The following is a 24,865-nucleotide window of genomic DNA, read 5'->3' as shown; positions in this document are numbered from 1 at the left end:
ACACACACACACACACACACACAGCAGGCACAGCCCAGGTACCTTTGCTACTGGAGGCAGTAAGAGCGATTGTAGAATTTGGAGCTGGCCAAAGCTGGCCAAAGGCTCTTAATCTTCCAGGACTCTAAGTCTAGCTCCCTTTCCTCCTCCTGCCTTGTGATGGATTTCTCTAGAACCTGCCCTGGATGGCTAGAACACTGTCCCCTTCCTTCTAAACCCCACTCTCATCCATTCCTGGTTTTTGCCCTCATCTTCCAAGAGTCTACATTATGGCCATAGCCCTGCCTCACGACTGTTCTTTATAATATAGTTCTTAGACTCTGGCTGGGCCTGACCTGCCCTCCAGGTGTTCTTCCCTACGGAAAACTCATTGCCTGGGAGCATTGTATGATTCTTTTTTTTTTCTTCTTTTTCTTTTTGGTTGGTCCTGGGGCTTGAACTCTGGGCCTGGGTGCTGTCTCTGAGCTCTTCAGCTCAAGACTAGAGCTCTTCCACTTGAGCCACAGCACCACTTCTGGTTTTCTGGTGGTTAATTGGAGATAAGAGTCTCACAGACTGGCTTTGAACCAGGCTGGCTTTGAACCACAATCCTCAGATCTCAGCCTCCTGATTAGTATTACAGGCATGAGCCCCCAGTGCCCAGCCTGTATGATTCTTTGGATGTCTCCACAACAGAAATATACTTCCTTAACTCTTCTCAGTTTGCATAAAGCATTCCTTGGTGGGCAGTGCCCCACAGCTTTGTGTGAGGGCAAAGCCCTCATTGCTCTGTAGCTGGGAAGTATTCATCATGCATGCTCTGGGTGCCTGATTCTCTTAGTGCTGGGGCTGGGCTGAGGAGCAGGGCCATCATGTATGGCTGAGCACACTGGGTCACTGCAGTGTGGAACTGCCCACTCTTGGGGTCTCTTCCTCACTTGTCCTCCCCTGTGTCTTTCCCCAGGCAGGCCAGACCCCACTGGAGACCGCCCGCTACCACAACAATCCAGAAGTTGCTCTGCTCCTCACGAAAGCTCCCCAGGTAGGATTTCCTGCTTGTGCATTGTCAGATGACACAGGATGCAGTCACCCGGAGGCCCTCATTGGCATCTAGTGAAAGCAACTGAAGCTCAGTAGGAAATCGATGGGCCTACCAGCTGGGCAGGTGGACACAGGCATGCACGTGGGTCTCCTGGAAGAGACTTCAAATCCTGCTTTTTAGACATGGTGTAATTTTCTTCTTTGGCCAGAATAGTCACCACCAGCTTCCTGGCCCCTAACTTCCCAGCTCCATAGCCTGGGAGGTGCAGCATTGTAGGGGCAAATTCCATGCCTGAACAAGCGTGATGCAGGAGGGAGGAATCTGCTCAGAGGAAGATGAGGGAACAGACCATCCTAGTGAGGCCACCAGAAGCAGAGCCGTTCAGGAGGGTTTCTTTCATTTTCTAATCAAATTATGGTATTTTGACCCTTATTCATAAAAAATGTCAAATGTCATTTGAATAGAGGTTGACATCTAAGTATCAATAAAGACATATAAGGATGCTTAAGCTACTTATAATTCCAACACCCTGAAGTATCTGCCTTTGTTGGCTCTTTTTACCTTCCACAGACATATTTTCCTTCTGTAATTGGGCCTATGTTGTACAAACCCCATTGTATCCTTCCTTTGATCTAACTGTAATAGGGCAATGTTCTGTGGTCTCTATACACATTCAGTATAATGAAAGCATATTCCTTCTTGTTGATGTCAGTATTAAACCATTTCATTAATGTTGGCAGAAGTGGAGCTATGGCTCAAGTATTAGCATTCTAGCTTTGAGCAAAAAAAAATCTCAGCACAGGGGCTGGGAAGGTGGCTCAGTGGTAGAGTGCTTGCCTTGCATGAAGCCCTGGGTTCAATTAGTCAACAACACAGAAGCAGAAAAAGCCAGGTGGTGCTGTGGCTCAAATGGTAGAGCACAAGCCTTGAGCTGAAGAGCTGAGAGTCAGGGCTCAGGCCCAGAGTTGAGGCCCCACAACTGAATTAAAAAAAAAAAATCTCAGCACAGTGCTCAGGCCCTGAGTTCAAGCCCTAAGACTATAAATATATCCATATTTATCAATGTTTGACATTTAGATTATTTCCAGTTTGGAGCTATTCTGTTACATGACATCATGTCATTGATTGGCTTGCCCAACACACACTCCCTTGAGCCATACCTCCAGCTCAGCTTTTTGCTGGTTAATTGGAGATGAAGTCTCATGGACTTTTCTGCTCATGCTGGCTTCATACTACAATTATCCAGATCTCAGCATCCTTAGCAGCTAGCATTACAAGTGTGAGCCACCAGCTCTCACTCTAGGTTTTTGCAAAGAATGATCCACAGAATCACATCTGTGAATCCTGATTTTTATAAAAAGTGCTGGTTTCCCCTGGGTCTAAAGTATAGGGTGTGGCTGAGCAATATTGCTCACATCTGTAATCCCAGCTACTCAGAACACAGAGATCGAGAGGATCCTGGTTTGAGGTCAACCTGGGCAAAAAGTTTGTCAGATCCAATCTTATCTAATAGCTAGGTACAGTGGTGGTTATCTGTCAGCTATGAATGTTTGAGGATTGTGGTTTAAAGCCAGCCTAAGGGGAAAAAAAAAGTTAAGATCCCATTTCAACAGAAATAGATGGGTGTATTGGTACAAGCTTGTCATCCTAGCTATAGTGGGAAATGTAAAACAAGAAGATCAAAGGCCAGGTCAGCCCTTGTAAAAGTGAAACCCCATGTCAAAAATAACCAAGCAAAAAAAAATGCTAGAAATATGTTTGAAGTGGTAGCACGAGGTTCAAATCTCACTACTGACTTTTTTTTTTAAGTACGGAATGCTCTGTTCATGTCAGAATCCATCACATTTATCTGTTGTTTTCAGCTTTTGGCCTCTTGATGGACAGCCAGTTTCCCCCTTAGCCAACTCCCCAGGCACGTGAAGACTGATCATGTCCTTAATCCATCTGTCATTGTTCTTCCATATCCCAAGGATCATCACTTACAGAGAAAAGCTTTCCCAAATGACTGGGTGGAGGGAGTGGTGTAAGTGGTAGAGTGACTGCCTATCAAGACCAGAGCCCTGAGTCCAAATCCTAGTTCTACAAAAATAAGAATCCTTAGGATGTGTCTTAAGTTTTGTTTATACTCATGCTGAATAATGGCAAATAAGTAGGTGACATATTAAAGTTTATTTCTCACAATTGTACATGTAACCCTTCTCAGCACAAAGAAACTGTAGACCATGCACGCTATTTCATGCATTTTGTTTTGTTATCTGTAGTTACAACCTTACTGGTTTTATAAGCAAAGTGAAATCTCCTTTCTGGGACTTATATACTTGCTTGGCTTTTTCTGCTTAAGGCTGGTGCTCTACCACTTGAGCAACACCTCCTAGCTTTTTGGTAGTTAATTGCAAATAGCAGTCTCTAATATTTGTCTGACCCAGTTGGCTTCGAACCTCGATCCTCAGCTCTCAGCCTCCAGAGTAGCTTGAATTGCAGGCATGAGCCACCACTTAGGTGAATGTGGATATTGATGGCCCACAGAGGTACTAAGTGGGCACTCTTTCGTTCCGGGCCTCAAGATTAATTTTCTCTGGCTTCTATGTTCTGGAAAAGATGAATGACACTCCATCTGAGGAAGATGGTATGGTTCACTGGGAAAGCTATAAGCCCAGGCAAAGCATGGTTAAAGGGAGGGAATTTTGCTGGTGATTATTTTGCGTTTGGATGACCTTGGAGTATGGCTTGTCATATGTGATTGATGAGACAAATTGATGTCACAAATGCTCTGAAAGAGAATCTCAGGCTGTTTCTGGTGCTGTGCCTGTTCTAAGAGGCCACTAACCAGGAGGACATTCAGGACAAGTCATTTGCTTTTCTCAGATGTGACTTCCCAGGGAGTTTGAAGAGAGCATTAGAAATGTCATAGTAGGATTGAATCTAGGGCTTTGAGCAGTGACCCTACAGTCCCAAACAACCAGTCTGGTTCTCTTTTTAATCTAAGGACTCTTTTACATTCTTAATACTTTGATCCATTGCTTGAAGTTTTCAATAATTCAAAGATTCATGTTCTGCTAAACATCCTCTTTCAATTAAGTGACTCCAAGGCAGCAGGTAGTGGGAAGTGACTGGGCAGGGTGGGCGTGGGTCCAATGTATGCCAGTCACCTACTGGATTATGGTTCAGCAGCCCCTCATCTTTACATCGGAGGAGATGGAGCACAGAAAGAGGCCAGAATCACTTGTCTGAAGGCCAGCTACTGCTCAGTTCCAACCTAGTCCGTGCCAGGACTATGGCTTGAACCAGGGACTGGGCACACAACTCCATTTGGGAATATTTTTTGTTGATTATTTGGAGGAGATAAGAAAAAGTCTCATGGGCTTTCCTGCCCAGGCTGGCTTTGAACTGTGATCTTTAGATCTCAGCCTCCTCCTGTGTAGCTAGATGGATCTGCCTTACTCCCCTCTACCCCCATGTACTTTTTCTGTTTCCTTTCTACCTCTGCATGGTAAGGAACGGATTACATGCTTCCCTTTGGAAGCTATAGTTAGTGCAATGGCTGCTGCTGCTCCTCCTCCGCCTCCTCCTCCTCCTCCACCTCCTCCTCCTCCTCATCTTAGTGTTTAAGCTTTTTAGGGTCAGGGACACAATCCTCCCCATTTCTGTATCTCTGCTGTGCTCAGCCCAAGAGCCAGGAGACACAGCAAGCGCAGGGTTGCATGTTTATGTGACTGCTTCATCTCTCCCGCTAGGCTGGCAGTCCTTCGAGGTTGGTGCTGGGCTGAGGGAGGATCTCCTCCCATGCTGTGCACACCCTGGTCTGTAACCATGCTGTTTGCTTCCTTCAGGTCTTGCGTTTCAGTCGTGGGCGAAGCCTGAGGAAAAGGAGAGAGAGGCTCAAGGAAGAAAGGAGGGCTCAGTCGGTGCCGAGAGATGAGGTGGCACAGAGCAAGGTGTGGGGGGGGGGTCCTCCTACCTGGCCAGCACCTGTCTGCCACATTCCCTGCGTCCTCAGGGGCTCGCTGGTGGCTGCCAGGCCTCCTTGGCTCTCCTTCCCTCTGGGGCTCTTTCTCCTTTTGGCTTCATGTCTTCTGTTCCTCCAAGATTCCTTCCAGATCTCGTGCGTGTGTGTGCGTGTGTGTATGCGTGTGTATGTGTGTGTGTGTGTGTGTGTGTGTGTGTGTGTGTGTGTGTGGCATATGAAGATGCACCATGCTCCAGTCCCATGTACTTATGGCTTTTGTCCCTCTGCATGGATGACATCAGACACTGTGCCTATAACTAAATACAACTAAATATACACATTGCTCAAAAAGTGTGTTGCCGGGCGCCAGTGGCTCACTTCGGTAATCCTATCTACTCAGGAGGCTGAGATCGGAGGGTCACGGTTCAGAGCCAGCCTGGGCAGGAAAGTCCGTGAGACTTTTTTCTCCAGTAAACCACCAGAAAACTGGAAGTGGCACTATCGCTCAAGTGGTAGAGCGCTTGCCTTGAGCTGAAGAGCTGAGGGACAGCGCCCAGGCCCAGCGTTCAAACCCCACGACTGGCAAAAAAATAAAGTGTGGTATTCCAATGTCACCTGGGTCCTCGTTTGAAATGCAGATTCTTCAGCCTTATCTCAGACCCACAGTTAGAAACTCTGGGGTAAAGTCCCAACAGTCTTGTTGGAACAAACCCTACAGGAGATCCTGATGACAACCCTCGGCATAGCTTGTTTCCTCAGTTTCCCCTTAGAGAATGGATCTGGCCCATATGGTTCCTTTGTGCCAATCAGAAAAAGAAGTCTCTGAGGTAGGCTAGCCCTGCACAGGACGTGGGGTGAATGGTGTCCGAGTGGGTTCCAGTTCCCCTTGCCCCTTCCCCCCTCAGTGAGTGCCCTTGTGCAGTGAACAGCTTGCTCAGCTGTCCTTGGCTGTCCTGAGAGTCTCTGAGGGACCAGTTAGGATACAGAAGCAACGCTTGGCACATAAAATATTATCACCAAGCACTGGCTCTTCTGGATGCCATTTCAGGATCTTCTCATCAATTTCCAAGGCTAAGGTATTGTCACTCGGATTGAGTTCCTACATACAAATTATATAAACTAAATTATAGAAATTCGCACAAGGAACAGAAATATATATAATATATTTCATTTTTAATGGTTCTCACTCTCTGCCATAAGGTTCCCCAAATGAGTGGGACTATATTCAGTTGAAGTAGAAAAGACCCAAATTTCTAATGCTTTTTTTGTGTAAGGGAGGTGTCTGGAGTTCTAGAATAGACAAGATTTCATGAGGGATCTAACAAGATAAAAGCCAAATATTAAGACCAACAAGCAATTCTGAAATTTACTGGCATAAAAATTTCCCCTTACCAAATGGCGTGTTACAAGCAGATAGCTTTGCCTTGCTGGTGGTAGGCCAGGTGAACAGGTTCTGGCTTTTATTCCCTGTAGGGAAGTGTGTCGGCCGGGGACACTCCCAGCAGTGAACAGGCTGCTCTCAGAAAAGAAGAAGCCAGGGAAGATTTCCTGTCTGCCTCTCCTGAACCCAGAGCAAAGGATAACCGGAGGAGAAAGTCCAGACCCAAGGTCAGGAGGCAGGTGACAGTGGCATTGTGGTGGCTGGGGAGGAGAGCTGTTGGGAGGCCTTGCTGCCCATCCTGCTAGCAGCTAAGGCACCATGTGACTGAAACACTGTTTCAGTGGTGGCTCTGGTGGGCACTGGTGGCTCACACCTGTAATCCTAGCTACTCAGGAGGCTGAGATCTGAGGGTTGTGGTTCAAAGCTGGCCCGGGCAGGAAAGTCCATGAGACTCTCATCACCATTTAACCACCAGAAAACTGGAAGTGGTGCTGTGGCTCAAGTGGTAGAGTGCTCGCCTTGAGCTGAAAAGTTCAAGGACAGCACCCAGGCCCAGAGTTCAAGCCCCATGACCAACAACAACAACAATAAAAAAAGGAATTAAATCTCACAGCCAGATGTGGTGTCTCATGTCTATAATCTAGCTATTCCAGAGACTGAGATCTAAGGAGCACAGTTCAAAGCCAGCCCAGGCAAGTAAGTCCAGGAGACTCTTACCTCCAATTAATCACTAAAAAGCCAGAAGTGGAGTGGTGGCTAAAGTGATAGAGCGCTAGCTTTGAGCACAAAAGTTTAGGCACAGTGCCTAAGTCCCGAGTTCAAGCCCCAGGACCATCAAAAAAAAAAAAAGAGAAAGAAAAAATTAAATCCCACTAAGTTTGGATGGATGAGTGGACGTATGTGTTTCTTTGGATGTGTGTTGCTCTGAGTTGAACACCATGGGGCACAAGAAGATGGGGTTCTTGGCCAATAAGTGGGGGTGATGGGAGCCACTGGCTGGAGTTATCCTGGCAAGATCACAGGCTCAGAGATGTTGTCTCTTCCTCCCTTACAGGTGTCGGCCTTGTCTGACCCCACCCCAGCAGCTGACCAACACCCTGGACACCAGAGGAACTTTCACACCCATCATCACCCCAAAAAGAAGAGCAAGCATCGGGGTTCATCCCCACCACCACCTCATGAATTCAAAGCATACCAGCTGTATACCCTGTATCGGGGAAAGGATGGGAAAGTGATGCAGGTACCCCAGGGCCTGCCAGAAATGGGCACGGGAGCCTCCGCAGGGAGGCTGTGGGGCCCCTTCACCCAAATGGTGTCCATCCACTCCCGCCACTTTGGCGTAACAAACCGATGGGAGCTTTCTGCACTATTCTTTGGTGACAAGTCTCTGCGGGCCCCAGAGTGGAGAGATGGACAGCTTGATACCAGGGACCAGGTCTTTCCCTCTCTCTGTCCTCAGTGCCTACTAGAGCTGAGCCATGGAACATTCCAGAATCAGGAGAGGGATGAGTCTATCTTCTCTATCAGCTGCAGCCCTGCTCTCCTTTGTGGAAGAATGAAAGGTGGGGGAGGGCTGACTCCTCTTCTTCATTCCTCCTAGGCACCAATTGATGGGTGTCGCTGTGAACCACTCATCAACAAGCTGGAGAATCAGTTGGAGGCAACTGTGGAGGAGATAAAAGCAGAGCTGGCGGCGGTTCAAGACAAAATGAACACGAAGCTGGGACAGGTGGAGACTAAGACACAGCACCAAGTAAGCAAATGGCATGGCCTCCTCGTTGCCAGTTGTTCTGGCAAAAAATGAAATCAGAAGTGTTAGGACTGTGCTTGTAGCTCAGTGGGAAAGCACTTCCTGGCATGCACAAAGCCCTAGGTTCCATCCAAAAAGCAAATAAAGAACATAGGCTTTTGCATGTGCTGTGTGCCACCTTCCCAGCCCTGTGAGACTCTTATCTCCAATAAACCACCAGAAAACCAGAAGTGGCGCTGTGGCTCAAATGGTAGAGCACTAGGCTTGAGCTGAAGAGCTGAGGAACAGCACCCAGGCCCAGAGTTCAAGCCCCACAACCTAAAAAAGTCTGATGCAGCCTGGTCTATATAGAAACACCTTATCTCATAAAAGAAGCTGGGGGCTGGGAAGGTGGCTCAATGGTAGAATGCTTGCCTTGCATGCCTGAGGCCCTGGGTTCGATTCCTCAGCACCACATAAGCAAAAAGAAAAAAGCCGGAAGTGGTGCTGTGGCTCAAGTGGTAGAGCGCTAGCCTTGAGCTGAAGAGCTGAGGGACAGCGCGCAGGCCCAGAATTCAGGCCCCACGACCGGACCCAAAAAGAGCCAGGCACTGGTGGCTCACGCCTGTAATCCTAGCTACTCAGGAGGCTGAGATCTGAGGATCAAGGTTCAAAGCCAGCCCGGGCAGGAGAGACCGTGAGACTCCTATCTCCAATAAACCACCAGAAAACCGGAAGTGACACTGTAGCTCAAGTGGTAGAGCGCTCGCCTTGAGCTGAAGAGCTGAGGGACAGCACCAGGCCCAGAGTTCAAGCCCCACGACCGACAAAAACAAAACAAAACAAAAAACTGGTGGTGGCAGGGTGGAGGGGGGTCTTAAACTGCTTTTGATTATACAGTGTTATAATCCCATTTACAGAGTATATTTACAAAATAATTAGAAATTATAAAGTTAGCCAAGCACCAATGGCTCATGCCTGTAAACTGTCATTGCTGTTCAAAGACAGCCATGGTAGGAAAAGTCTGAGTCTCTGATCTCCAGTTAACCACCAAAAAGTATGGAAATGGATCTGTGGCTCAAATGCTCCAGCACTGAACACAAAAGCTAAGGGACAGTGCCTGGGCCCTGAGATAAATCCCCCATATCAGCATGCGCGCGCACACACACATACATATACATATGTGCGCATACACACACTGCCATCCATATTAGCTAGACTGTGCCCAGGGAGGGCCAAATGATTTGAATGGTAGGAATTCCAAGGGCCTCTTTAATACGAAGGAGGTAACGGACTGGATTCCATATGGCAGGGACAGGCCCAGGGCCCAGGTGATTCAGGTTGCCTGCACCAGTCCACTGTGCCCTGTGAACCAGCTCCATGTATACATGGTTCTTCTTAGAGCTCTTCGCTTCTATAGGGTGAAGACGGGAACAGAGAGAGTAGGCCACACCTGCAAAACAGAGACTTCACAGACAAACCTGGAGACGGACAAATCAGCAAGTGCTCCCATAGCTCCACAACTGATATTTCTTTGTATATTGCTGGACATCACTGTGTGGAATGCCATTTATATCACCAACAGGAGAGAAACTTGCCAGTGAGCCTTTTCGGCTGGATTCTGCTAACAATATTGATTTTTTTTTTCCATTTGGACATTGTCAAAGCAGTAAAAATGTAGCCCAAGTTGGTGTTTAGGCCTTTAGAGAATATCAGAATGGAGAAAGGCCACAAAAGGGTACATGACTAAAAGGTGACTGTCACTTGTGCTCTAAAGCAATCCTTTAAATGCTTTCCACACCTGTCTACATAAGCTTTAACTCCTTTTATGAAGCAGTGAAAATACCCTCTTTCTGGGAAAGCCGGATGAAATGGAAGGTTCAGCTTGTTATAATTGCACGGGTAGAATACATGAAGCAATTGCTCCTGATTTTAGGTAGTCTTGAAACTCATGATCTAAAGCTTGTAGTTCTTTTTGGCCTACAAGATCTGCATTTGCTCAAGTGGCATGCATTGATTCAGTATTCACAAAACTTGGTTTATTTTCTTATTGTTTTGCTGGTTCTGAGGACTGAACTCTGAGTCTGGATGGTGTTCCTGACCTTTTTGTGCTCAAGGCTAGTGCTCTATCACTTAAGCCACAGCTCCACTTCTGGCTTTTTTTGTAGTTTAGTGGAGATAAGAATCTCACAGACTTTCTTGCCTGGGCTGGCTTTGAATCTTGATCCTCAGATCTCCTGAATAGCTAGGATTACAGACATAGCCATTGGTGCCCAGCTATGTATGTATGTATGTGTGTGTGTGTGTGTGTGTGTATGTATTATGCCAATACTATGGCTGAGTTCAGGTCCTGGTTTCTATCCCTTAGCTTTTTTGCTCAAGGCTAGCACTCTAGCATTTAAAGCACATCTCCACTTCTGGTTTTTGTTTTTATTTTTTGCTGGTTAGCTGGAGATAAGACTCTTGTGGATTTTCTCTTTCCTGGGCTGGCTTCAAATTGTGAGCCTCAGACCTCAGCCACCTGAGTAGGATTATAAGTGTGTGCCACCAGTGCCTATCAGAACTTGTATCTTCTTAAAATGTTTTGGTCAGTTGTGGGTTTGAAGCTGGGGCCTGGGTGTTGTCTCAGAGATCTTTTTGATCAAGGTTAGCACTCTACCACTTTGAGCCACAGCACCACTTTCAGTTTTCTGGTGGCTAATTGGAGATAAGAGACTTACAGACTTTCCTGCCCGGGCTGGCGTTGAATCAGGATCCACAGATCTCAGCCTCTTGAGTAGCTAGGAGTACAGGCGAGAGCCTGTAGTCAGTGCCTGGCTTAGGGCTTGTATTTTTAAGACTTCAGATGCAATAAAGAAAGAAAACTGGCCTTATGGAGATGTGCACAGGAATTCTGGAGAGCCCCAGAATCACCAGATGAAAATAGAATCGAATGGGTTGTTGGAATTTACTTGCCTGCGTTGTGAACTCTGCTTGGCAGGCCGGAGCCCGTCCATCTGCGGAGAGACAGGGCTCATCCTTACCTCAACCCAACATGATGCTTTGAATCTCTCTCTGTTCTCTTGAATCTTAGATGCGTGTTTTGGACAAGCTGATGGTTGAGCGACTGTCAGCAGAGAGGACAGAGTGCCTGAGTCGCCTGCAACAGCACTCTGATGCGGAGAAGCACGAGGGAGAGAAACGCCAGGTACAACTGGGTTCCACTAGCTCTTTACTACGGTTCATTGAATGGCCACTAAGTTAAAAGATTGACACCCAGCCCTGAAAACACAAATGCTAAGACTCCAGAAGAACACTGGCATTGCATAGTGAAATGCAGCCAGTAGCACAGTCTGTGGGGTCTGTTACTGAATATACTGGGGGAAGTCACACACGGCTGCCAGAGTCTCCTGTGTATAAGAAAAGCTCATGAACCATTGCAACGGTGTGGAAGCAGTCATGGTGGCTTGGCATCTCTCTGCAACAATAGCTATGGAATGACTCTTTGAGAGTGTACCAGTAGTTCAGGCCTTTAAGGAGCCTGGGTGCTGTGCCGGACAAATGTGGCTCTAATTCACTTAGTGAAGGTTATAGAGGGCTCTGGGTCTGGAGTGCTAAGTAAGCATGGCTGGTGGATGAAGAGTCATCTGTAATTTTTAGGTTTGTCAAAATGGTTATGTCAACTATCATAATTCACAAGTTCATTAAAAAATTGTTATGCGGGGCTGGGGAGGTGGCTCAGTAGTAGAGTGCTTGCCTTGCATGCATGAGGCCCTGGGTTCAATTCCTCAGTACCACATAAGCAGAAAAAGCTGGAAGAGGTGCTGTGGCTCCAGTGGTAGAGTGTTAGCCTTGAGCTGAAGAGCTGAGGGACAGTGCCCAGGCCCAGAGTTCAGGCCCCATGCCCAGAAAAAAAAAAAAAAAAAAAAGTTGTTATTGGTACAGAGGTTTGAACTCAGGGTCTTATGCATGAGATATGCACCTGCTCCTTTTGCTTAGTTATTTTTCTGATAGGGTCCTATACTTTTTCCTGGGGCCAGACTGAACCAGAGCTCTTTTATCTATGCCTACCATCTATGCCTACCTATGCCTTCTGCTTAGCTGGAACGAGTCTACTAAGTACAGGTTAGCTTGTTTGAAATGGGATCTTACCAACTTTTTGCCTGGGCTGGTGTCAAACTGTGATCCTCCTGATTTTCTTCTTCTGAGTAGTTGGGATTGCAGCTATGAGTCACCATGCTCAGCTCTAAAAGTTTATTCTTTATGTTTTAATTTATAAGCCACCTATCAAATTCACCTTTCTCTTTTGTATACTGATGATTTTTTTTGTAGATGTCCTTAGTGGATGAATTAAAAACCTGGTGCATGTTAAAGATTCAGAATCTGGAACTGAAGCTTTCTGGAGATTCTAGGACCTCCAGGGCTAAATCCACACCATCCACATGTGACTCCTCTACAGGTAACCAATGCAGTCAGAACTCTTGTGTCCACAGGTAACGAAACCTCCCCGTCCCTAGATATGTTCTCTGATGATCCAAAGGCAGTCCACAATGTGGCACCATGGAAACACTGGGCAAGAACCATGGTTCACTTACAGCTACATATTCAAATCCCATAAGGTGCCCTTGAACTTAGGCTCCTCTCCCCTAAGCCTCCTTAGTTAGTATCTCATTTGCAAAATTGTATTTTGAGTCTGGAAATATGGCTCATAGTTAAGAGTGATTGCCTAGTATTCAAGGCCTTGGCTTCAATCCCTAGCACCATCAAAAATGAACTTAATAAAAACCAAGACATACTTGAAGGAAGGAATAAGAGAATTGTTGATTAGTATTAACAGTGCCTCAAGTGTAATATTGATGGGTGTTACACTGATCAAAACAAACTAAGCAACTCAATGGCAGTGGTGGGAGGGAGAGAATGGGTGGAAAGAGGGAACAGCTGACACTATGCAAAAAGAAAGGAAAGTACACCTCACCCGATGTGGAAGAAGTAACTGTATTGTCAAAGCTCATAGAACTCATAAACTTTATAGTCCATGATAGACAATTTGCCCCATGAAAGTTAGAATGTTTGTGAATTTAACTAAGTATCACTATCCCACAACATTATAAAATTTGTGAAATTACGTAATCACTTAATCACAATAAAGAATTTGCTACAAAAAAATATATTGATGGGTGTGGAGCCAACCCCAAGGACAAGTGCTGATAAATGCCTGTCTATCTCCTCAGCAGGACACTCTCCCTTTTTGTGCTCTTTCCCCTTTCTCCTCTTTGATTGGCCTTCAGCCTTTGTCCAGTTATGGAAAGCCTCATTAAGTCTAGTTTAAGCATTGAGCTTGCACCAAGTACTAAGATATACATCAAGGAGAGTACTTCATAAGCACCCTAGTGCTTTTTTTTTTTTTGGTCCGGTCATGGGGCGTTAACTCTGGGCCTGGGCGCTGTCCCTCAGCTCTTCAGCTCAAGGCTAGCACTCTACTACTTAAGCCTTTCTGGCTTTTTTCTTTTTGCTGTTGTGGTGCTGAGGAATCGAACCTAGGGCCTCATGCATGCAAGGCAAGCACTCTACCACTGAGCCACCTTCCCAGTCCCACCCTAGTGATTTCACTGAGGATAATTCTGAGCATTCAGAGCCTGGCAGTCCTTACAGAGGGACGTGGCTATGCCAAATGTTTCGTGTAACCAGAGCCATGCCTGGAGCTATATTCTTTTATCTGTTGAAACATTAGGAAATACCCTGAGCAAGTTTTTCTTGGTGGGACTAGTCTTGGAGCTTTTTGTGGCCCTGTACTGGAAATCGTGGGAAATGGGAATAGAATCACCTTTCCAAATTGGAGTCTGGGTTAAGAAATTGGTACATTTGCTGGTCCAGTTAGTAGTTCCCACCTGCATGGAATCTTTGTTACTCAAGAGGCTGAACTGAGGATTAAGCTCTAGGCAGACAAATCTGAAAAGACTCTGATCTCTATTAAAAAGCCAGAAGTAGAGATGTGGCTCAAGTGGTAAAGCTCCAGCCTTAGGCGAAAACGCTATGTAAAAGCACAAGGCCCTAAGTTCAAGCCCCAGTACTGGCACCAAAAAAAAAAAAAAAGGAAAGTAGGAAGGAAGGAAAAAAGAAGGGTAGAAAAAAAAGAAAACTGAGCCGGGCGCTGGTGGCTCACGCCTGTAATCCTAGCTACTCAGGAGGCTGAGATCTGAGGATCGCGGTTCAAAGCCAGCCCGGGCAGGAGAGACCGTGAGACTCCTATCTCCAATAAACCGCCAGAAAACCGGAAGTGGCGCTGTAGCTCAAGTGGTAGAGCGCTCGCCTTGAGCTGAAGAGCTGAGGGACAGCGCCCAGGCCCAGAGTTCAAGCCCCACGACCGACAAAAAAAAAAAAAAAAAAGAAAACTGAACTGGTATATTTGTCCTAAAGAATAAGGGTACTCATTCACCTGGTTAATGCCCCTTTGTGTTTGGAGATGCTTGTTGGTGAGCTGGCATTAGGAAATGTAACTGGGGGTCTTTTGGGGTACACTGAGACAGGCTAAAGGAAAAAAATCAGCCAATTTTCTCAGCTTATAACAGAATCCTTGAGAGTCGTGCCAAGTCAAAATGATAGTCCTGGGATGAAAACATGAAAAAGAGCATGGAGAAGTTGCATGGTGGGTTGTGACGGAGAAGGCCAATACCGCCCCCGTGCCCCGTGCCCCGTGCCCCGTGAGTGTGGTGTCTCTGATGTTTGGTTTCCTTTAAAACAGGAATGGACCCATCAGTAGCGACTGCAGGTCCTGCAGTGACATCGGACAGTTCCTCTCAGGTAGTTAGGCCCAAGGAAAAGGCCCTCAATTCCACTGCTACCCAGAAACTCCAACAAGAGCTGTCTTCCTCAGACTGTACAGCCTCCCGGGTGAGGAAAGTCAAGGTCCAGGCAGGCCTGCTACCCTCCAGTGAGGCAGCTAAAGGTGACCAGCAGGCTGGGCCCTGTGTCAACAGAGGCACTCAGACCAAGAAGTCTGGGAAAAGTGGGCAGGCAAGGCATCGAGGCCAGCAGCCAGCAGCCAGCAGCATCTGCGGCCCAGCTCCACCAGCAGCAGGTGGTGAGCAGACTGCCCCTCATGTTCGAGATGCTTCTCAAGCACTGGAGCTCACCCAGTATTTCTTTGAAGCTGTTTCTTCCCAGATGGAAAAGTGGTATGAAAGGAAGATTGAAGAAGCACGAAGCCAAGCCAATCAGAAAGCCCAGCAAGACAAGGCCATACTGAAGGAACACATTAAAAGTCTCGAAGAGGAACTTGCTAAATTGAGGAGTAAGGTGCAGAAGGAAAATTAAGACTTGGGAACAAAGGCAGATTCTTAAATTTTGGGTTCTGCAACTGCCAAATAGCTATACCCAGGGAATTGCTTATTGTATGCAGACTTTGCCTTTTAAGAAAAATCGCCAATTACTAAAATATGCCAGACACCTGCTTCTTACGCCTGGAAGTATTACAATGTCAACAACAAAGCTGAAACCAGGGGAAGCTTGCTTAGTTTCAGGTTTCATTAGAAGCTGTAAACCTCAAGGCAAGTTCATCTGGAGTTCAAAAGCTCAGTTTTAGCAAGTCACATTAAGAAATCATGTGATGTTTATGTCTAGATCCTAAACTTTCAGGACATGTAAAAAAAAGTCAAAAGCAGGGCCTGGTAATGGGGGCTCACCTCTAGAATCCTAGCTACTCAGGAGGTTGAGATCTGAGGATCAAGGTTCAAACCCAGCCCTGGCAGGAAAATCTGTGAGACTCTTATCTCGAATTAACCACCAGAAAACTGGAAGTGGTGCTGTGGCTCAAAGTGGTAGAGCATAGCCTTGAGCCAAAGAGCTCAGGGACGGAGCCCAGACCTCAAGTTCAAGCCCCACAACCAACCACAAAGAAAAAGAAAAAGAAAAAACACACCTGATTGCTTGTGTTCATTCACGTACATGTATTCACCTGCTGTGCCTAGACAAGAATATCTTTCTGTACCAGAGCTGGAACTCTGAGATGTACCAGTCCATTGCTCTCCAATTTGTAATTCACTAAATGCTGGTGTTTCCACCAGAGGAAGAGTACCTGACATTGAAGGAAAAGAGATGCTCATGATGCCCAGAGATCCAGTAGATCTTAAAATTTTAAGTCAGTTTTATTATAATGAATAATTGGCTACCAGCAATGTTTGTAATGAGCCAGAATGAGAAAAGTTCCAGTCTTTTGATTATGATTTCTGCATTTCAGCCTGATTAATCACAATAAGCAGATTAATAAAAGAAAAAAAAATCATGTAACAACTGCCTGGACCTTCAACATATTCAGCCTATTATTGGATGGCAGCACCTTTGTTTTTATAAAGTTCCTGAAAGTATTTTATTTTGAATTGAGTTCTATCTCTGAATAACCGCAAAGGCTTTTGTCTGTTTTGCAGTGATGAAATCCAGATAATTGGATTACTTGATTTATACTCTGCTGTTAAGGCACAAGAAGAGGCTTTACTACCTGATGAAATAGAAGAAGTTCAGAAACTAAGCGATAACAGTAGCTTGGCGAAGTAGAAATTTTGGATTTAATTATCTCCCAAAATCTCATCCTCTGGAATGTGTGGTTTAGCCATCTTCACCAATGTTTATGTATGAGCCGGGCATGGGTGGCTCACGCCTCTAATCCTAGAGACTCAGGAGGCTGAGATCTGGGGATCATGGTTCAAAGCCAGGCTGGGCAGGGAAGTGAAACTCTTATCTCCAATAAACCACCAGAAAACCAGAAGTGGTGCTGTGGCTCAAGTGGTAGAGTGCTAGCCTTGAGCTGAAGAGCTGAGGGACAGCGCTCAGGCCCCAGAGTTCAAGCCCCACAACCGACCCCCCCCCAAAAAAAACCCCACAACAAATGTGTATGTATAAATAGAAACCCCAATTCTGTTTCTACAAACTGTTGTCTATAATTGTGAATAAATGCTGCTCATTGAGCCAAAGAGAAAATACTGACTTGCTGACATATGGGAACCCTAGAAAAATAGGATGTTCAGCTCCTCTGTGGAGGAGTTATGGGTTTTAGTACCAATCTATGAACATAGACATCGTCAGAAAGTATTTCAGATGCATGTCAAGTTGACCTTATGTGTTTGTGACTGTGTCTTGCTCCTGTCCTTGGGGAGTGGTGGTGTGTGTGCAGCCATTCCCATTTCTGTGGACTCTTCTCACCTCCTCCTCTCCTAATATACACACAGGCCTATAGGACTAGGGGGTACCTTCTCTTCCAAACCTATTGTAACCAAGGAATCACCCACTTACATCACTTCTGTTATTTGGGGACCTGACTATTACTCAAAGGAAAAAAAAATCCAAGAAGTTCAGCAAGTTGTACTTCAAGTAGAAGTTATTTTCACTCACCAAAATACTTCCTATTACCTCAAAGTATCCTGAGAAATGCTAAAAAAAAATAGTTGTAACTGGACTAGCAAGTTTAGACCACAGAGTGCTAAGTATGGACCTCCTATTCAAGGCAGTGGTAGCTTACCACTGTGAACTGGGTGGTTTTTGTTGAGTCAAAAGGCAGAGGGAAGAGACTAGGGAGGAACAAGAAAGGGTAAATGGACTGGTGTAGCACGCTGCTTCGATTTTATCTCTTGGTTCTGTTATGAAAGAAAATCAAGTGAGGCAGAAAATAGAATAATGCCAGTCAGCCTATTAACTCCACACTTAAGTGGGGTTTTAATTTTTTTCTTTTTTGAGAGTCTCATTACAGATCAGGCTAAGCTCAAACTTGTGATCTTCCTGCCTCAGCCTGGGATTATAGACATGCACCACCATTATCTGGTTTTGCAATAGTGTTTTATTTGCAATAGCTGTATTAAGTCTGGTTTTTCGGGCTTGGTGTGTGTTTTCCTCTGTGCTGTGGGCTGAAATAAGCAAATGCCCCAGCTGGCCTTTCCAAAGACAGAGAACTATCAGCAGTACGGCTGTCTTGTAGGTCATGTTTCAATTGAGGCTGGAAACTTTCAGCAGATGTGGGGAAAAGCTATGGAAAACAGAAAATTTGTACATTATTAGTGTTTTTTTTGTTAATACTTTATTGAGTATACTAAATACCTGGGATATACTGAATATGTTCTCACCTTTGATTTTGGAGTCTGAAATAAAGGAAGTGATGTTTGTCTCTTCTGAGTTAAATGTTGGTATACCTGAGATGCATGTTGTCTATTTATAGTGTTTGTATCACCTTGAATCTGTGTTGCTCCAAGCATTAAACTTTCTCACCACTGTCTGGCTTAAACTACTTATTTAAAAGATGGAAAGTGTGACTACATTGCTTAGCCACTCTTTTCTTTTTTTGTTGATTTTTTTTTTGGGGGGGCGGGGTCTTGAATGCAGGGCCAAGCTCTTTTGCTCAAGGCTTAACCCCTATTTCCATCTGCCGTCGTTGACTTCATTTTACTGTGTGTGACAGAGCACTTTCACCCAAATCCCCTCACTGGTACACTTTAGAGACAACACATTGGCTTCAAAGCTGAGGTCAGGAGCACTGCATCCGAGTACAGCCACTGGATCATAGAAAGGTTTCTGGTGCGACTTTAGCTGTTTGACCACTTAGAAAATGCTGGGAAACGAGGAGGAAGAAACTTCAGTTTGGCGGAAATGTCGCTGTGGCTCAAGTGGTAGAGTGCTAGCCTTGAGCTGAAGAGCTCAGGGACAGCACCCAGGCCCAGAGTTCAGGCCCCATGACCAAAACAAAACAAACAAAAAACAACCCCTCCCCCCCCACCTCCAAGAAACCTCAGTTTGGTACAGTCAAGTCTTGAGCAAGCCAAGGTAATATACTTTTTTATTTTTTAACAAATTGTTCCTGTAGGGCTGGGAATGTGGCTTAGTGGTAAAGTGCTTCCTAGCATGCATGAAGCCCTGAGTTTGACTCCTCAGTACCACATAAACAGAAAAAGCAGAAGTGGCGCTGTGGCTCAAGTACTGAGTGTTTGCCTTAAACACAGAGAAGCTCCAGGACAGTGCCCAGCCCTGAGTTCAAGCCCAGGCAGCAAAACAAAACACAAATTGTTCCTATCAGTTAAAGTATATCTGCGGGTGATAAAAAACAAAAATGACTTAAAAATCAGTTTAAATTTTTTTTAGTGAGTGAAACTTTAACCTTTTATTTGTAATAAGGGGGAAATTATCTTTCCCTTTAATATTCTATGTATGTTTGGTGTTGGTATTGGAGCTTGAACTTAAGGTCTGGGCACTGTCCATTGGCTTTGTCACTCAAGGTTGGTGCTCTTATCACTTGAGCCACAGCTCTACTTCTGGGTTTTTTTTGTTTTTTTCTTTGGGTCCGGTCAGTCGTGGGGCCTAAACTCTGGGCCTGGGCGCTGTCTTCAGCTCAAGGCTAGTGCTCTACCCTTTGAGCCACAGCACCACTTTTGGCTTTTTTCTTTTTGCTTATGTGGTGCTGAGGAATTGAACCCAGGACCTCAGGCATGCAAGGCAAGCGCTCTACCAGTGAGCCACCTTCCCAGCCCTCTCCTTCTGGTTTTTTGATAGTTACCTGGAGATAAGAGTCTCAGACTTTTTTGCTCAGGCTGGCTTTGAACTGTGATCTCAGCCACCAGCACCCAAGAAAAAATGTTGCCTTAAATCCAAGAGTCTCAAAAGACACAGTACAACATTAAAAAAAAAAAAAGTTACTTTTCAATCAAAAGACAAAAGATAACTTACTAAAAGTCTGACAAGTGACCCGATGCCAGTAGCTCATGCCTGTAATGCTTACCAGGCTAGATGCAGAGATCTGAGGATCACAGTTCAAAGCCAGCTCAGGCAGGAAAGCCAGTGAGACTCTTATCTCCAATAAACCACCAGAAAACCAGAAGTAGCACTGTGGCTCAAGTGTAGAGAGCTTGTCTTGAGCTGAAGAGCTAAGGGTCAGCACCCAGGCCCAGAGTTCAAGGCCCACGACCGGCAAAAGTCTAACAAGCAGAGACAATAGCCCTAGTGATTTATAGTCTGGCAGATGAGTTTGTCTCAATCCCCTTTGGGCCTTACCATACACATAATCTCATCTCAGGGCCAATGGCCTGCTTCCTGCTTTTACTAGCATTTTTCCCCAGCTGTTCAGGAACAACTTAGACAAGTTGGGGTCTCCGCCTAAGCAGGAAAGGCAATGGTATAACTGCTATACTACAAACAGCATAGAATATATTCCACCATCTATAGTTATTACAAACGTCTTTGTTTCTAGGCATATCTACAGCAATACTAGTCAAGTGAATTTAAAATTCCAAATGATACATTTTTAGTGCCTAGTACTAAGGAGGTAGGCAATCTATTATTTGAGCCATGTTCCCCTAGGCCTTTTTGCTTGTTATTTTTCAAATAGGATCTCAAGTTTATGCCCAGGCCAGCCAAATCATGTGTCTCTTATTTATGCTTCTTGCCTTGCCTACCTGGGATGATAGGTGTATACCACCATCTGCCGGAGAGGTTCATCTTGATCAAAATCCAGCTTTCTATTGGTTGAGATGTGGTCTTGAGAGCTTTTTTTTGGTCTGGGGCTGGCTTGGAACTACCGTCCTCATTTCTGCCTACCAATGTGTGAGTCACCAACATCCAGCCAAAAGATCTTTTTAAATATAAAAGAATTGGTTTATTATAGTTTACATACATAAAATTGAATATTCAAACAATAAGCTTTGGGAAAAAAAGTTTAACATTTAAAGAGGCAATCTATATTTGAGCCTGTGTGGAACCATACCACACTTGTATCACTGCAAAATTCTGTCTTTGTCTTTCAGGTGCTGGGCTAATTTCTGAGCTCTGTTGATAAAACAGAATTGTGTTGGATACAAGGTTGACAATCCGGGGTTAGGAAGGTGGCTCAGCAGTAGGTGCTTGCCTGGCATGCATGAGGCCCTGGGTTCAATTCCTCAGCACCACATAAACAGAAAAGGCTGGAAGTGGCACTGTGGCTCAAGTGGTAGAGCGCTAGCCTTGAACTGAAGAGCTCAGGGACAGCACCCAGGCCTAGAGTTCAAGCCCCACAACGGACAAAACAAAAACAACAATCCCAGAGTTCTCCTCTGCTTTCACTAAAGTACTTGTATAAATTAGACATTTTCCAAGAATAACCTGAAACAACTTTGTTGTATTTGTCTGTGTTGGTGTTCTTCAAATTATCCTCTTCAGGTCGGTGGAAGAAAATGTAACTAGCTCTTTAATTATTCACATCATTTGGATGTTAAGTTAATCGTGGGAATTCCTTGTCTTCTCTCCCTTTTTTGGTAGTTCAATGTGTTCGTTAGCTTTTTTAAGAAAAAATTCTAAGCTAGGCGCCAGTGGCTCTCGCCTTTAATCCTTGTTACTCAGGAGGCTGAGATCTGAGAATTGTGGTTCAAAGCCAGCCCGGGCAGGAAAGTCTGTGAGAGTCTATGTCCAATTAACACCAGAAAAACAGAAGTGGCACTGCGGCTCAAGTGGTAGAGCGTTAGCCTTGAGCTCAAGAGCTCAGGACAGCAGTTTTAAGAGTCCTTGGTTAACAAGTGATGACACCCGGAAGAACATACTTCAATCTTGAAAGGGAATGCAGAAGGATTTTTCCAACAAAGTTCCAAGAAGTGTTTCCTAAGGTCAGTATAGTTCTATTCCTAAATTCAGTATTATTTTGAACAGGTTTTTTAAACTTACATATCCTACATTTTAAGTGGATTTGAGTATAGTCACTGGGTCTGTGTGTATATATATACTTTTGTGTGTGTGTCTGTGTTGGTCCTGGGGGTTGAACTCAGTGCCCAAGCAGGGTTTTTTAAGCCCAAGGACCAGCGCTGAGATATTTCATGAAAACAAAATCACATGCTATCTTCTATAACTAGCTCCTATAAAATGGTATCAAAATCCATTCATGTGTATCATTTATCAGATTATATTATCAAATATTTTTATTGTATGAATATTCTGTACTTTATCCATTTATCAGCTAATGGATATTTTGGTTGTTTCCACTATTTGGTTATCATGAAAATGCTGAACATTGATGAACAGATTTCTTTTTTTGCCAGTCCTGGACTTGAACTCTGAGCCTGGGCACTGTCCCTCAGCTCTTCAGCTCAAGGCAAGCACTCTACCACTTGAGCCACAGTGTCACTTCCGGCTTTTTCTGCTTATGTGGTGCTGAGGAATCGAACCCAGGGCCTCATGCACGCAAGGCAAGCACTCTACCGCTGAGCCACCTTCCCAGCCCATGAACAGACTTCTTATAGGAGAATTGCTAAATCACATGGAATTCCCTGTTACCTGATGAGGAACTAATGTTTTTATTCATAGTGCCTGAAGTTATTTTGTTTCCATCAGCAATATGAGGGTTCCAAATTCTCTATATGTTCACCAACATATTTCATTTTTACTCACAGATTCTATTGTAGTGTAAGTGAAATAAATGTTCTCTTGGCTTTTGCCTTTCCCTGATGATTGTGATCTTCTTTTTATGTGCTAGATACCTGGCCATTTGACTGACTTTGAACTATCAAAAATAGAGATTTGAAAATACTTCAGATATGGTATAATTATCATTTTGCTAAAGCAAGTGTTTTCTCTAACTCCTTTAGCTGTATATTGCCTTGAGTAATCATCATGCGGATGGTATCCTGTAGGAGAAAGTGAAATCTAGTCATTGTCTTACCAGGCTCAACAAGGTACAGTTCTACTGTTTTATTTATTATATTCAAGAACCAATAGTAGGGAGTCAGGGGGTGTAGCTCAGTGGTGGAGGGTGGACTTGGCATGCACAAGGCTCTCATACAATGGCAGCACCAAAACCACACACCCACACCCACACCACCAACAGTGGGAACTAGAGCTGCTGCATATTTGAAAGCCAAAAGCTATATGGAACAGCATGAAAGCGAGGTAACGCTAATGTCCAGTTACAGCAATGTTAGTAAATTTAAAATATTTATTAAAAAATCAGCAATGATCATTGATGATCAAAGTATACCATCTCGGTGACATTCGTTCTCCAAGATGTTCCTAGCATTTCACAAATCAATTCAAAAGAGTCTGGGACCGCCCTCACCGTTCTCTAGTTCTTACCTCTTCGGTAGCACCTTTGTTCCTTTTAAATTCTTCCCTTGCCCAGTCCTTCAGGTATTTGCGATCAGAATCATTTGGAACCTGTCGAATTGCTTGCAAAATCCTTCTGTAGAGGTGGAGGACCTGTTGCCTTCTCATGAACTATTTAGGAGAGGGGAAATGGGGGGGGTGTCCTCATTATTATCTTGGTAAAGAAAGTGGTAATGAGGGGGGGGGGCGTTTGCTTACTCTTAAGAAACTTAAATTGAGGTGACTCCTACTTGTCAGAGAGAGGATCGCCCGTCTCCTAAAGCTACCATAGCTATCAGCAACACCTGTGTGCAATTAGCCCAGCTGAAATGGTTCGGTTGCGTGGTCTGGCCGGTGCGTTACCACGGGTCGGTGCAGCAGGACACCTCTACCTTGGCCCGAGAAACCGGAAGATGAAGCGCCCGCCCCGCCCCGCAGCAGGAAGTCCCGCCCCCGCGCCTACGGGCTCGAGCCCGGGACTAGTCCAGGTTTCCCTTTCATCCCAACCTGTCCCACTCTATCAACAGGCTTGCGAGTCAAGAGGTTCAGAATCTAGAATTGCTGCTTTAGAAGAACGGAGTCGGCTGGTACCTGCTTTAGAGTTAGCGTAGCTGGCGGCAAACGGGAAGCGGCCATGTTCTCCCCCACGGAGGGCTCCAAACTCTAATGCGCAAAAGCGGAAGTGAGGGAGGTGTGGGGCGGGGCTATGCCGGTGTCCTTGGAGACGGCGTTGTGTCCGGGAGCCGGAGCCTGGCGGGCGGGAGCGAAGCCCGGGGCGTGCACGCTGGGCACGCCGCAGACGGCAGCAGCAGCGATCGCCAACTACGAACCGGAAGGCGCTGGGCACGGGTCTCGGCGTGCGATATAGCGAGGCATCTATTACGTGGAGGAAAGTGTTTCACGGAGGGGAGACAGCTAAGTTCGTGTGCCCTTTGGGCCTGCTGCGTGTCAGCCTGCGCCGTTGGAAAGGCCTGGCTGGGGCTCGTGGCCCAGCGCCCCGGCCTCAGCGCGGGAGAGCGAGGCCCGGCTCGGAACTGTCCCTTCAGTGTTGGCGTCCCGCACGCCTTCCCATGGTGGGGATATTCAACTAAATGTTAGGCAATCGCTCCGTATCCCCAGCTCCCTCCCCCATTCTGAGATAGAGTTTCGTGAACGTTCCCCGGGTTGACCCCTAACTCCGTCGATTCTGCTTGCTTCTGTCCCCAATAGCTGGGATTTCAGCTATGCACCCACCTAAGCCTGGCTCCATTCTCTTCTTTTTGCAAGTATTTCCCCTAAGCAGTGCTCATCAGCGTTTGTGACAAGGCTTCAAGGTCTGTCTCACAGGTGGAAGAAGCCAACATGTCGAGCCTCGAGCTTTTACTTTCTAGTTTAATCTCCATGACGCACATCCTAAAGTTGGATATCCAGAATTGAGGTTAGTGAACTTTTTGCCATATTGTTTTCCAAACAGTACTGTATCTAATTAAAGTACCACCCCAAACATCCATTCAGTTACCCCGTTGCGAAGCACCTGCTTGATTGTATCTGCCTGGTGAGAGTTCAGATGCTTTTCCTAAAGCTGTGTTCCAGCCTCTTTTCCCCACCTGTTTCCTCTCTCTCAAGTGTGAAGTGAAACAGCCTCTACCTCACAAGCACCAGAACTACTAAGAAACAGGATCGTGCACGTGTAAGAATTTGAATCGTTAGCTCTTTTGCTTTACCCTGAATGCATTTTAGCCAATAGCTGGGTGACAC

The 24,865-nt window shown here is 45.6% G+C and overlaps 2 protein-coding genes across 5 annotated transcripts in view; one reads left to right on the top strand and one right to left on the bottom strand.

The window, feature by feature from the left end:
- Ankrd6 (ankyrin repeat domain 6) overlaps nt 1-15,530 on the top strand; it is a 53,990-nt gene extending 38,460 nt beyond the window's left edge. The window contains exons 7-13 of the mRNA XM_013016635.1: nt 944-1,021; nt 6,441-6,575; nt 7,403-7,588; nt 7,949-8,101; nt 11,151-11,264; nt 12,389-12,515; nt 14,799-15,530. Coding sequence (XP_012872089.1) covers nt 944-1,021; nt 6,441-6,575; nt 7,403-7,588; nt 7,949-8,101; nt 11,151-11,264; nt 12,389-12,515; nt 14,799-15,370 — 1,365 coding nt within the window. The 3' untranslated portion in view covers nt 15,371-15,530. The remainder of the gene's footprint in view (nt 1-943; nt 1,022-6,440; nt 6,576-7,402; nt 7,589-7,948; nt 8,102-11,150; nt 11,265-12,388; nt 12,516-14,798) is intronic.
- Nucleotides 15,531-17,864: 2,334 nt separating this feature from the next.
- Nucleotides 17,865-23,799, bottom strand: Lyrm2 (LYR motif containing 2). Of its 4 annotated transcripts, XR_001175080.1 has the most exons (4): nt 23,380-23,532; nt 23,120-23,260; nt 20,482-20,657; nt 17,865-18,068 (listed from the first exon to the last, which is right to left on the bottom strand). XR_001175080.1 is itself a non-coding variant. In XM_013016599.1 (3 exons), exons 1-3 carry the CDS (start codon nt 23,762-23,764, stop codon nt 17,901-17,903), a joined length of 354 nt encoding a protein of 117 aa, XP_012872053.1. In that variant the 5' UTR covers nt 23,765-23,799; the 3' UTR covers nt 17,865-17,900. The 4 variants fall into 4 exon arrangements, 2 of the variants coding, with proteins under 2 accessions (XP_012872053.1, XP_012872055.1); XR_001175079.1 differs by having other exon boundaries at nt 23,120-23,532; XM_013016599.1 differs by lacking the exons at nt 20,482-20,657; nt 23,380-23,532 and adding an exon at nt 23,720-23,799.
- Between the last annotated feature and the right edge of the window lie 1,066 nt (nt 23,800-24,865).

The sequence above is a fragment of the Dipodomys ordii genome, unplaced genomic scaffold (genome assembly GCF_000151885.1).
Source record: "Dipodomys ordii isolate 6190 unplaced genomic scaffold, Dord_2.0 Scaffold32, whole genome shotgun sequence".
In the NCBI taxonomy this organism is placed as follows: domain Eukaryota; kingdom Metazoa; phylum Chordata; class Mammalia; order Rodentia; family Heteromyidae; genus Dipodomys; species Dipodomys ordii.
Note: the sequence above shows the minus strand (reverse complement) of the source record. Positions and strands in the feature narration are given on the sequence as shown.

Excerpts from the sequence above, each read along its gene's own strand:
- Lyrm2 (XM_013016599.1), bottom strand. The coding sequence starts at position 23,764 with ATGGCCGCTTCCCGTTTGCCGCCAGCTACGCTAACTCTAAAGCAG. Across the intron at positions 23,261-23,719 it reads CTACGCTAACTCTAAAGCAG|TTCATGAGAAGGCAACAGGT; the intron begins GTACCAGCCGAC and ends TCTCCTAAATAG. Across the intron at positions 18,069-23,119 it reads ACAAAGGTGCTACCGAAGAG|CTTTTCCCCACATCTGCTGA; the intron begins GTAAGAACTAGA and ends TGTTTTCCATAG.